Below are 13,908 nucleotides of genomic sequence, written 5' to 3' on the forward strand. Positions count from 1 at the left end.
ACTCCCCTCATGGGCATTTGCTACTGGTTGTAAGTATTTGTGTGTGAAACTGTAGAAGAGCTGAGACGTGCCTGTGAGAGCCTCTGCAGAAAAGAAGTTAAAATCTGTCTTTTTGAAAAGAACATCATAGGCTGCAACTTTTTCGTTGAATATTTGTATATATGAAAGCAGTAGGTAGCTTTTTGCAGGTAGAAATACTGGAGAAAAGAGGATGTGTTGGTGTAGCTTGATTAGACATAAAGTAAAACAGGATAATGTGTTTCAGGGTAGCTGCTTACAAGGAGCTGGAGCTGATAATAGACCTGCTGCATGAACTATTTTACTGTCAGTTTAGGATGCTAGATTGTTGTATGCTGTCCCTCGATCTGCATCTCCTGGCTGAGCAGCCGCAGAGGTTTGCCCCCGGGGGTGCCACCAGAGTCAGGGGGCAGGTGGTGCATATGGGGAGTGATGGATATCTGTCCTGGCTCCTTTCTTGGAGAGGCAGCTCTGTACCCCACGCCAGCCTGTGCATGGGGATGGCAAGGCAGGGGCAGCACATGGTGCCTCTGGCTCAGCAGCACATCCAGGCTCCTCTCTGAGGCATCAAAACATACAAATTTTATTGTCCTGTTGCTTTCCTAATCTCTTTTGCAGTAAGCTTTTCTCTGGAAAGGAGAATCTGAAATTAGTCAACTCAAATCTGATTTTCATCATTGAAACAAGGGACTCATGACCAGACCGTGTTTAAGCAAAAGGTTTCCTAACCACTCTTGTTGAAGAGAAGACTTGCAAAGTATGAGTTATACTTCTGAGTATCATTCCAGAGCATGGCTTGACTTGCTGTACTGAGAGACTAAAACTGATCCCCTGCAACTTATTTGTAAGTACTTATTTTACTCCTTTACATATGAAACAGTATCCAGACAACACAAGTTTTCCGGTAGTGATTTGCTATTCCCCTCTCATGATGAATTCCTACTGTAGCACATTCAGGATTGCACAATTGCAAGCTAAAATAAAACTGAAAATATGACAAAAGGAAGCAGACAAAAATAACCCCCTGGTGTGAGACGTCATTACCTGTAGTTGAGAAAGCAATTCAAGATTTTCATACAATTGGCTACAACATTTCCTGAGCTAAATTATGCTGTCAATAAACCACATAAAAGTAATTTTTCAAATGTCAGAACATCTTGGACACGCGCACACACACGACACCAACCAAGACCCAATGTGTAAGTACAAGGGCAGGATAAAGCTATTGTATGATCTGTTACTGGAACCAGTGAGTGGAGAGAGCTGTTTCTAACACTTTGAAAGCAACTTGGGCAGTTTTAATCCAGTTGCCTAAGCTGACTAAAATATGCTGGCTGGGGAAAGGGGAAGAAAGAAATTTTGTTTTTCCCTAATTATATTGGAGGAAAAAAGTTTTACAAACACTGTCATAGTTCTCTTTGAGTTATCCATGGCATGTTTCAGCCTCTGAATGACAGTGTTGGGTTGCACGTAAGTTCAATATTTTTTATTAATATTAATTTACTAAAAAATACTTTGCCCTTCTATTTCAGATCTCTACTTGTAGTGCTATAGCCTGGTATCTATTTAAGAAAATTTAAGATAGATGGGTATGCAACATAGTTTTAAAATTGCCAGTAGGAAGAGGGGGGCAGGGGGCGGGAATAATCCATGTCATTAAAGTAGGAAAAATATTAATTTCGTGCTTGCATACAACCAGTAGAAAAAACACCAGATCATTTGCCAAAGAAACCTTTCCTGATTATGCTGAAATCTTTTGAGAGGTTATCAAAGTACTCCAATAAATCTATTGCATAAGGACCACATAACTTAAAGCCATATACAAGATGCAGCTCTATGAATTACTGTTCAGATGTACAGCATTGTATCGTTCCCATAATTACCTTTGTGTGTGTTCTTCCCCTTAGAGGGAACACAGGAAAGCTCAGCTGTCAATGAAAGCAGAATGCCAAACAAGATGCCAAACAGTCTTGCTTTACAGCTTCACACAGCACAAGCTGAGGGGGAAAGAGCAGGAAGAGGCACAAGGCACAGGGTCCAAGCTCTGTGCAGGAGAAGCAAAATGCAAAAGAATGAGGCTCCTAGTGATTTTGGGGACATGGTCAGGAGGTGCAACTGAGTTAAACAGGAAAACTAAATTATTTCCTATTAGTAGACTATTCCTGTTTTGTTTTAAAATTGAGCAGGAATATCATCCGGGTGTAGTGTACTGCTGTTAACAGTTCTTTTGGATGCAGGAGCACAGGCACACAATAGCCAGTCTATGATGTGGAGCTTATTGTAGTGGTAGAAATGTCAACCCAAATAACTGAGAACTAAAAAAGTTGTCATAACACAGCTGGTATCGTTTGGAAGGATAACCTCTATAGATTTATGCGCTACAGGACAAAAAAAGACGCCAAATGCAATTTGAAGTGCCACATCCATCAAGCTTGTTGCATTTACAGCACTTGGAGCTACACAGCAGACTGGGAAGGAAGTAATCTTGTGTTTAGAAACCCCATGCTACTGCGCTATGGTTGAGAAAGAACACAGATGCAAGGTTGCAAAGGACCAGACTCTGCTATGGTGTACTTACCTGGTGGTATCACTGTGGAGAGCAGTTCCTGGGGGAGAAGAGGAAACCACTGTCTCCTCCTCTGGAGACATTCAAAACCCTCCTGGATATGAGTCTGTGCAACCTGCTCCAGAAGAACCTGCTTTAGCAGGGGGTTGGACCAGGTGATCTCCAAAGGTCCCTTCCCACCCTGACCATTCCGTGATTCTGTGAATGAAATGAAACAAGACCATGAGTCTTGCATCCCATGGAGAGGCACAGTGTTACTGATGGTGCCTAACTGAAGCCAGAAATTCATGGGAGAGACTAGCAGCACAGCCAGCAACTATCTCCAGCTGCCAGATTTACCCCAGCCTCTGAATGTGCCTCTGCAAAAAAGTGTATTTCTGAGAGCAAGAAGGGATCCCAATGGCCCCAAAAGCCACTGAGTTTGAGATGATCGCCATGTATTATGGCAACTATCAGCATTTTTCATGTTCTGCATGCATTTGATACTTTGCTTAGAAATAACCTAGCGGTGCCGCAGGCTGGGGGGTAACACATCCCCTGCGCCCTGTGTGCTGCCTTCTGCAACCAGCTCCTGTCTGCGGCTGGAAAGCGCTGCAGGCTTCTGTTGGTGTCCTGCACTTAGACCCTTAGAAAAACAAAATGGTTCAGATGATGCAATTGCAAGGGTTTCTCCTGTATTATATTCTCCTGGGAAATACAATGTGGGAGGGTTAGTTAGTATTTTAGACGAGAGGAGGTAAATCAAGAGTGAGGTTCATATGGAGTGTGTAAGTTCAGAGTCACTGCTGTTTGGTGGACTGCGGTCACATATCACAGCATGTGTATGTGTAATTGTCTCCCAAACTGGAGACTAAACCCTTTAAAGGTTCCCTTGCTACACATTACTGTCTCTTGTTTAGAGAAGTAATATAATACAGAATTACCAAAGCAGATGATTCATTCTGATATGCTACTTAAAACACGCCAAGGACATTAGCTACAGCTCAGCCAAAAACTCCCTGTCTGAAATAAACATTGATTTGATGGAGCCTTGCATTGATTTTTAAAACATAACAGCAGGGGGCAAGGAGGGCGAGGGTTTTTCACTGCAAGCTGGCTGCTTACACGGTGGGAAGGAGGTATATTTTCAGTGTTTACTGTTCTTTTTCTAAACAATTCTCTTCAGAAGCTGTATTTGCAATGGCAAGGTTCTGAAGAATGTTAAGGTTTTTAAGGCTCTTTCAGAATAATTCAGTTTTCAGTAGATGGTCTGGAAAAACACATCCTGCCTTGCACATTGTGCATAAAATTGCAGAAATGTATTTTTAGGCTCATGAGCTAAATTAACATCTGGCTCGATTGATATTTCAGCTGTATTACATGCGTTTGGTCTGAATGTAGCACATTGATTATTTTTTGCCCTCAGATTATGCAGTGGCATTTATCCTAGGTTGCATCCTATATGCATATATCTCTAACGTCTGAATAAATCTTGGATTTTCAGTCATCTGGCATACTTGTAAGTTCTCCACATTTTTTATTACTTTGCTTACAGCTAATTACTCTGGATACAGCACAGTCTATTTATGTGCTTTGTAAACACTCCCTCTTCCAAATGCTTTGTGGTATCATTTTCTTCAGTGTCTTTATGGAAGATTGTCAAATGGGGGAAGCAGCTGAACTGGAGAGGCATAGGAAAGAACAGAAAATAAATCCCCTAACATCAACAAGGAAGTGATTGTCGCTCTTAGAAAATATTTCTCTGATAACTATTCTGTTAAATTATTTACGAATCTGGAGTAATGTGTTACCTGCTGCTATACAAAACGAAAATTGTCTTTTTTTTTCCTGTTAGATTGCCAAATGAAGTAACTTCAGTGCATACAATCCCATAGCACAGAACAAGCAGCTTTGGTGGCGCTGGGATTCTTCCTGCTACTTGATGATGGTCTGACAGCAGCCATCAGCCTTTAGTGCTTCTGCAGGCACCAGTATTTCCTTAAAAGTATTATTAAGATAATGAAGTGATCTTTTTCTTAAAATGGATGCATGTCCTCATCTGTACAGACTGATGGATTGCCTCCAGCTCTGCATGTAGGACAAGGGCATGCTTGCTCGGCTGTTGCTAGTACATATTTCTTCAAGCAATCCGTACAGAGCCCAGAAGGAAGTTTCCTAACCCCAAGTTTACTAAACCAAAGGTCTTAAAAATCTCTTCCATCCTTCAAAGTGCAGAAAATGGTGCTGAGTGAAGGCACAGAGCTGCTGCTGGCTCTGAGGCGTGTGCGAAATGCTCCCTTGCCCTGTGACCATGTTCCTGAAATCTGGAGTTCTTCCACAAAACCCATGGGTGTATTTGACAGTTACTGGGATTCTGCAAAGGTAAACTGGACCTGGTAGGGATGACATTTCCAAACAAGAATGTTATGTTCATTTAAAGAAGTGTACCACTGAAATACCCAGATGGATTTGAAGATAGGCTTTTACGTATTGGAAAATTTAACACCTTTTGATTGCCACTGTTTCCTCATGAGTTTGCTTTGACAAATGTGGTGGTTTAGGACCTGTGAATACTCCAAATGAACTGCCCAAACTTTAACAGCAAGGCTCTGTCTTATAATCAGCCTCATACTGCACCAGCTACTGCAGTGAATGGCAAAAAATAAAACCCCAAAAACCCCCACAAAACAAAAAGATACACACACACAAATAAACCCATCTTGAAAAAAACAACTTACAAAGAATATTAAGCTTAAGGAAATATTTTCTAGTCAATAATGTCACTTCAAGAATAATGCAAATCTTCTGAAAACATTTGGGGATATTTGTCCAACTCTTTAATGTGTATTTAAACTATAAAAATACTTTCTAAGATAAGAAAGATTATAGCTGCAATTCTTTGTAAAGGAATAAAATAATTTGTCGAAAATTTTTATTAAAATCCATTTTGTTCCAACAGGCAAATAAGAAAGCTGTTATATTTACATATGTAACTTTGAAATCACTGCAAATTAGCTATTGAGAGAGAACACTTTGGTTGGAAAAGAGCAGTTAGCATACATGTGTTGGCCAACAAATTTAAAGCAAAGCTAAACATCTGATAACCATAAATGCTATTCTTTGTATGCACATTCTAATGCCATAAGTGCTTAAGACAAAAAGAAGTGATGCTCAAACTATCAAATAGAAAAAGAACAAACTATAGAATTTTTATGTATTTTTTTTTCCTCCTGTTGGTTTTAGCAATGTCTACATTTTGGTCTGTGTGAATGTCTGTCTCAGCTGGATGGTTTCAGAAAACTTTAAACAGACCCAGTAGTTTCTGGAGGGAGGTAAAAAGTATATTATTGTGCCTGTGTTTGACAATGGTGACTGAAGTAAGGTTTGGCATCTTCTGCTTCAAAGAAAATGGCTGAAATCTGGCAGCAAAGAAGATGCTTGCACCAGCCTGATGTCTCTTGCCTTGTCATTGCAATTCACACAGGTTGTGAGCCTTTCAAAATGCAGCAGTTCACTTGTGTCCGGGAGGGACACTGTGGGTTTCACCCCTATGCTTCCTGTGGGTCCTGGGGTGCAATGCCCGCCCGTCTCTGGAGGACCTGGGGCACCAGAAGAAGGCTGGAGCCCTGTGAAAAACAATCCATGGACCCTAGTGTGCAATGCAAGGTTGCAAACAGAAGGTAATGCTGGTTCTTTGGCAAGTTCTGGACTTCTCAACCTCGATGATGTTCATTCATTAAACTGTTGCGTGTTTGTTTGGGTCAACATGGTGCAGTTACTCATATCATCTGTTGTTTGAGTTTTGACTATGTCTAAGCCAGCACCGGATAACTAAACAACCATGAGGTTTTTATGGCTTTCTGTAATGAGAATAATCCAGGCACATCTGGCTTGATGAGCTTGTTTGATCCAAGCAGAAAAAAAGTCTCATCTTTCAGACGTATTCATAATTTTTTCTTTTCTTTTCTTTTTTAGATCAGCATTTATAGGAGTATTTAATTCAGTTTTACTTTTTTACGTTACAAGAGTGGGGAGAGCGGAAGGGTTGCTCTGAAATAATTCTGTACTTGGTGAAAGACCTAGTCTTTTATTTTCCTGCAACAGTAGTTCTCGCTCACATATCTAATCAAATTTAAATAACTGAAAAACAAGATCAATATTTCATCTGTAAAAATAATGTCATGAAATTAGCCTATTAAAAATACTATGCTATATTGGTGGTACAGCTGTAAGGGATTTACAAACATTAATTATATTACTATTGTAAAAATATCAGCATTGAAGTTAGTGCCAATGTATTTTGGTCTTGGATTCTACATATTCATCTGTCTGGTATTTTCAGAAAAAGCAATCTACTTAAAAGTCTCTTTCTCTATAGAAAAGTTTTCCTGCCTTTATACATGCCTGATCTAGAATTCTTAATTTGGAAATCAAACGTTCATCATACAAAAATACCATGTTGTACTTGACATTATTTTTGGCTTTCTTCTTAAATCCAGAGATTCCAAGAAAACTAACAAACAATTCCCATTTTTTTCCCTTTATTGGGAGCTAGCAAGTACTGAAGAAGTCTGATGATGACTTGTGAAAAAAAAAAAAAAGTGGGAAATAGTGCAATTTCTGATATTATTAATACACACTTAGTCTGGAAGCTCCTGTTCTGATGAATGTCAACAAATGTCGGATTTAAATTACTCCATTGTTCTGCACTATTTAGGTACGCTGTGCGTTAAGAGACTCAAGATATTTAAAAAACACTGGAGAGAATTGGTGGGTAATTGGAGGAAACTTTCTGACATATCAGAGCAATCATTTATTGTTAATGGTTGAGATAACTATGTGAAGTTGGTCAAATTATTGATGTTTTTGTGATCAAATTTCTTTCTTCCCAAAGCTGGAGTCCTTAAGCGTTCATAGAATTATGGTATAATTTCTCTCTCTTCAAAAGTTTGGGCAGGGAAAATGGGGTTATTGTGGCTGCCTCAAACAACTGTATTTTGCATCATTTTGAAGGTGCTAAACTGGAGTCTCATGGAATTTTTTCCTTCTATAATTGGGAAGAAAATTCTTATAAGGTTTTTTAATGTGAGACCAAGTTTTCTTACTCCAAGGCAGAGATTTAACTTGGTGTTAGCCACTGAGCATCAGTAGCTTACCTCTCATCAGGTGAGAAAGAGGAGGACTGAGGCTTCTGCAAACTCCCTTTACTGTTGCCAGAAACTAATTTTGCAGAAGCAAGCCAAAACTGTATTTTAGTTACTGCAGAAGTAATATCTGGGAACACATATTTTTGGCTGCAGGACAGCACTGTGAAAACCTGCACAGCTCCAGGGCTGGAAGTGATGGTCAAGCAAGACTTTTCTAGGACTAACGAACTGCCGAATGAAGCATCTCCCACAGTTGCTGAGAAAAGGAAGGGAATGTCTTTGAAAAGGACTGGCCTAATGCAGAGTTCTCTGTGGCTTGGGAATGAAATGCTTCTCAGATGACTGCATTGGATCTTCCAGATGTGTGAGCAATTTTTAGTGCTGATGAGATTCTGCTAACAGGCTGAGAGAACTGTACGAGTATGGGCAGTTTCACTCCAAATGGGCTCCACTTTTATTCTTTTAAAGAGAGTGGCTTGCAGGAAATACCTGCAGAAAGGTGTCCTGTAAGATGTCTCTAAGGGGTTTTTGACCTATCCTTCCAATGTGAAAGGACACTACGAAGCACTACCAAGAAGGTTAAGTAAGTGCCCTTGGGTGCTACAAGCTAGTGTTTTTTCACACAGGGCAACCACAGCTTTTGTTTTTCACTAAAACTGACTTCTGCTGCCTTTTACTGATGGAGACAGGGCAAATTTTATACAATGATAGAGAATCAGGATCCTTTAGGGAGAGCTTCTGCCATGGGAAGGAGGCTTTGGGGATTGCTGCTGGGGAAGCCCTGGTGCAGGGGACCCCACCAAGGCTGCTGAATGCCCGTGGCAGGAGGTGACAGCCACCGCTCTGGTGGGGGAACGCACATTAAACACACCCGCTGGGGCTTGCCTTGTGTCTCTCTCGGCACATATCGGTAGAGGTGGTAATTTGGTCCTAGAAATACAGACTCTTGGTCATATTTATGGGCTTCACCTACAAGGGGGTTTTCAGTTCAATGAGCATCCCAGAAAATACCTCAGGTCAAATACATCCTCCTGCCGGCAAGAGTGGGTGTCCACACTTCCTGCCTGGATGGAAAAATACTCCATCAACGATGGGATAAAGATTAACTAAAAATGAAAGTCACTGGTTTTCCTTCTCTGTTTTTTCTTTCACCAATTGCTCTTCAGCTCCAGACCCCCTCTTTGAGATGGAAATTTACTGTGCTTCTCTCTTGGCAGTTTGGGTTATTTGGTAATTGGATTCTTCTCATTTGGTGAGCCGTTCCAACGGTTCCCACGTTGCACTCATTCTTGCTCTTGTATTTTCCATTCCCTTATTACTTTCCTAATAACAGCTTCTCAGGCTTCTCTCTTCCTTTCATATTTTCTTGTGTGTTTGGCTAGGTTTCTCCTCATTCCTGGTACGGCATACGATGTGCCATCACCAGAACAAGATGTCACAGCTCTTCAGCTGCTGGATTGCTGTGGGGTTGCTCCTCCAGAAGGCTTTGCCTCAGTTGCCTGTGTCAGCTCTCTGAGAGCTTTTACTCTGCTTTATGGTGGGTCTCTGCTATAGCAGTGACTTTCTAAAATGGATGATACCTGGTCTTGTAAACAATTGCAAGTATCTTGGCCTCAGTGAGACACCTCTCTCAGTTGGAACCACTGGAGCCTTGTGGTCTGGAGCCTCTACTCTGTCTTGTGGTTCACTGAGGCTCTCTTCTGTTTCTTGCTCCAGGCTGGATATATTCCCTCGTTTGTTTTAACTAAGCATCTTAAGGAATTTCACTAGTCTATATGGTCATTTGTGGCTTGGCATTTTTGTTAGTCCTGACTCCGTCATGCCCTTTTTTTTGCTCTGTGTGCCAGGACTTCTTAAGTTTGGTCCCCTGTACCCACCGCATCTCTCCTTTCCTCTCTCAGCCCTTTCCCCTTACAGGTTTTTGTGTGTTGGTCTTGCAGGGCAGAAAATCCCTCTCCACTCTGAATTCTTCAGAATGTAAATTTATGTTGTCTCTTTAGTTTGCCAGTAGAAAATAAGAAAGGATAGGATTAACCTAAAGTGTCATCAACTGTGCTCTTTAAAGGCATTTCCAGGTTTTTGGCATATTCAGAACTGAATTCTTGTCACTAATTCTTTGTATCAGGACGTAACAGGCATAACTAGAGAGAAGGCAAATGCTGGTCATTACAATTTTTTTCACTTTCTACAAAGAATACACACACGTAATAGTTTCAGACCTGGAGTTCCGCTTTCTTCAATTTTAGCCGGTTGTCAAAGACACATTGTAATGCTTTCCATTTCTTGTATTTCTTAATCATATTTGATAGCTTGGTAACTTTATTTAACTGGAGCAATGTGTTAAACTTTTTTTGGCTGCCACAGAGAAAATTCGAAATAATTTTACTGAACTAGGTTCCAGCAGTTTTGGTACGTAGCCTAACACCATATATTGTGGTGTGTGGGGAAAATCAGTTCTCCAAAGGGAACTCAATAGCAGAGCAGATCTTCTGCCAAAAATTCCTAATTCTGGGACCATACCAGGAAACTTGTGTGGGTCCCATTCTGCTCCTACTCAAGTTAGAGGTAAAGCTCCTACTGACTGCAGTGGGATAAGTCTCCGGCTTCAACACTCAGTCCTCACATTTCACACATTTTCCTTCAAATTCTTATTAATTTTTTTTCTTTATGATTAGGCTCTGACAATAGACTAACCATTGCTCTCTCCTGTACATTTTCTGGAACGAGAATCACAGATAGGAACCATTTTCCTTGCCTCTCACGCTGTTTAAGAGCAGCTCCTGTTCTGTGCCCCAAAGCATGGCTGGAACTCAGCAGCTGTAATCTAGAGTGACAGATGAGCAAGTCAGATCATGAAAGGAGGAAAAAAACTGCTGGAAGAGGAGAAAACAAACAGAAGAAGAGCTTTTAATCATATCAGAAAGGCAAAAAATGGTATCTTGAAAGAATTAATTTTGTATTTCAGTAATCCCTGGGTTTACTTCGAGAGGTAAGAGAAATGAGGGATAGGTTGTGGTCAAGCAGGAGAAAGCAGACATGGAAAAATGGCATCTTGAGATATTTACCATAGGAAATGCATCTCCAGCATCATTGTGTTGCACTGAGTGCTAACACTTATGGACCTTCAATGTGTGTAAGTATATAGACTGCTGTATATAGTTCTGGAAATAAACACACGTAATCTGATAGCTTTAAACATAGTAGGCTTTGCTTATTAGGCTGTAAGAACACTTGGAAGAAGCAAGTGTAAGAATAAAACTGACACCGATTTTTGCTATGAAGCTTAGAAAAGATTTGGAGCTGATCTAAAACACAAGTTGGGCAACAAGTTGGGGACTGCTGGGCGATTTCCAACAGTGTCACACACTCAATGTCTGACATTGGGGAAGTAATTTCATTTCCTTGTGCTTTTTCATTTGCTTTCTTCATCTGCATTAGATAGTGCTAATTTCTTCTAGTTGGAGCTTCAGAGCATAACTCTGAGGGGTGTTAATACTGAAGGAAGACAACTAAGCTGGAGAGTAACATTAGTCACTTGTCCAAAAACAAAATGCAAGAGCTGCCAGGCAGAGACACGGGGAAGGGAACAAGGAGCATCCCCTGCACATTCCCAACCCGTTTGTGGTTATGTGATTCAGAGATGTGTGAGCTGTGTGCAGCAGGAAAATGGAAGGGCGCAGGCAACCCTTCCCCTGGCCCTCGCCTCCTCACGGCCTGCCCAGCCCCCTGAGAACAGCCAAGGACCCTGCCCAGACAGCACAGAGGCTGCGTTCAAACCACAGCAGGGGCTGTAACAAGGACCTAAGGAGCAAAGTGCCGAACAGGAGTAGTGGCCTACTTTGTGGACTTCATTTTGTAGTTTTGAATATAGAAAACTGAGCAACCAATGCTAATTTTCTAACTTTATACTGTTTTAAGTCACTGCATAATTAGGGTCAGCAAAGCTTTGTGTCCACCCTGCATGTGCAGCTGCAAGCATGTCAAGTTGTGCCTTCCTCAGCGCAAACACTGCTGGCAAGGGAGATCTCAGCACGTAATGTCCCCAGCTCATCTTGCCGTGTGCTGCAGGTTGGCTCCTGTACTTGTCCATGTGAGCCGAAACAAGGGCAGGATTTATCCAGGGTCACTCAGGGCAGAACTCTTTCCATAATGGCCCTAATGCTTATGCTAAAGGTTAAGAAATCAATTATGCATCTACTGCATACAAGACATCTTATTTAAGGGATTGATAGTTTTCGTGGAATGGCATCAAACCATTCCAAACCCAATCTGTAATGTATACATTTTAGTTCATCTTAATGCCAAGAAACAAAACTAAATGAAATATAACACTGCAGTTATTGGAGGCCATTCAAGTGTGGTTTAAACCAGAAATACTGCCAAAGACTTTGTTGCAGCACTGTTCAACACCTCCCTGGGCAGGCACCATGTTCTCTTCAGTGAACAAATACATTTCCACGTTTTGCTGTCTCTTTGTTTAATGCAAGGGCATTAGGAAGGCAAAATGTCAGATTGTACCTTTGGGCTTTCAAAAAGTGATGTAAATAGGAAATCCCATGGTAGCTAGTGAGACTATATAGATTCTGAACAATTCAAGGTATTGAAAATTAATTTGAGTGTGAAATTAAACACTGAAACACTCTGGTGTGTTGCCTGAGAATAACTTTTCCCCCTATAACTCTTCTGCTGTGATCCCCAAGAAAATTCAATGGTCTAGGTTTGCCCTTGGTTCCCTCACAATTCCCACCCCCAGCTATCTGGATCACTCAGAAAAGTCCTTTCCAGCTGAGTGGAGCACCCTGAACAACGACAATATAAAATTCTTGTCTTGTACAACTTTTTTTTGTGCCTTATCACTTCTCTTGTTTTCTTCTGTTTGGGAATATGTTTGGTTTTATTTCGTGTCACCTTTCTCCTTCTTACCTACAACCTGAAGGTCTTGCTGCAGGTCTGATGTGAAATCTTCATTCTTGTAACACCCAGCGAGAGCCAAATACCACAGTCCTAACCGACATCATGTTTCTGCTTAGGTCAATGGAAGTTTTGCCCAAGTAAGGCCGCAGGATTCAACCACAGGTTTGCTGTACAGCATGTACTGCAACGTCTGGTGGTGTTTAACTCTACCTGGTTTGTTTTGAGAGACTGTTTGCATAAAGATGTCTTATGGGATAAAGTTACAATAGACTGTTGCTGGGACAAGGTAAGAAAAATGGAAAATAAAGCTAAAAAGACCTTTGTCTCTAGGAGGAAGACAGCGGAGAGCGTCATGTTTCTTTTGGCGTTATAATGCTACCAAATTACATCTGCTCTTCAAACATCTTCTGGGGGGAGGATTGCTGGACCCCACTCCAATTATACCCGGGATGCAAAACCCCCAGCTCACTCCGCTTTTCCTCTTTATGCCGTTTCATCGTATCTCTCCCCCCCGCCCCCCCATTGTAATTTAACGTGCAGCCTTCTGCAGAGCCTTCCAGCTGAAGCCCAGCGGGAACCGCAGGCTCTGTCGCCCCTCGGATGCGCTGACAGCCTCACCTGCCCGCGGCTTTCCCGCCCCAACGCGGGCAGCGGCGCTGCCGGGCGCACCTGGGCCGCCCGCTCCGCTCCGCTCCCCAGCCCCGCCGCTGCCGGGGCGGGCGGACGGCGGATGGTGCCCGGTTCGGCTCGGCCCGGCCCTGCACGCCCCGGGGCCGCCGGCGGGTGCGGGGACCCGCGCGGGACAGCACGCGCGGCCGGGCCGGCCCGCCCCGGGGGCCGTGTCTGCTGATGTAATCGCCAGGCAGCCGGCGCTGAAATTTAACACCGGGCGGGCGGGCCGCCGGTGCCGGGGCAGGCGGCTGCAGCGCCGCTCCGCCGCCGCACGCCGCGGGCAGCCGCGGGGCTCCCCCGCCACCCAGCCCCCGGCGCCCCCCGCCCCCTCCCCCCTCCGCCCCCGCCGTGCCCGCCCCCGCGGGCCGTACGCGGGCCGCCCTCGGGCTTGCGCGGAGCTCGGCGGAGACCTCGGGGCCGGCGGGGTTTCATGGACAGGACCTGACCCAGCGGCGGCGCGGCGCTCGGCTCCGGCTTTCCCTCGGATCCCCGCTGCCCGGGCAAATGCATACAAATGCATTTGGGAGCCGAGAGGACAAGGCGAGGACGCATCTCTCCCGCGGAACAAACGTAAGCGGGAGCCGGGGAGGCGTGACGGCGGGCCCCGCTGCC

General features: G+C 43.2%; 1 protein-coding gene across 1 annotated transcript in view; it reads left to right on the forward strand.

The window, feature by feature from the left end:
- Nucleotides 1–13,611: 13,611 nt before the first annotated feature.
- Nucleotides 13,612–13,908, forward strand: part of COL24A1 (collagen type XXIV alpha 1 chain) — a 147,748-nt gene continuing 147,451 nt past the window's right edge. Inside the window, 1 exon segment of the mRNA XM_055815621.1 lies at nucleotides 13,612–13,866. Coding sequence (XP_055671596.1) covers nucleotides 13,811–13,866 — 56 coding nt within the window. The 5' untranslated portion in view covers nucleotides 13,612–13,810.

The sequence above is a fragment of the Falco peregrinus genome, chromosome 10 (assembly GCF_023634155.1).
Source record: "Falco peregrinus isolate bFalPer1 chromosome 10, bFalPer1.pri, whole genome shotgun sequence".
In the NCBI taxonomy this organism is placed as follows: domain Eukaryota; kingdom Metazoa; phylum Chordata; class Aves; order Falconiformes; family Falconidae; genus Falco; species Falco peregrinus.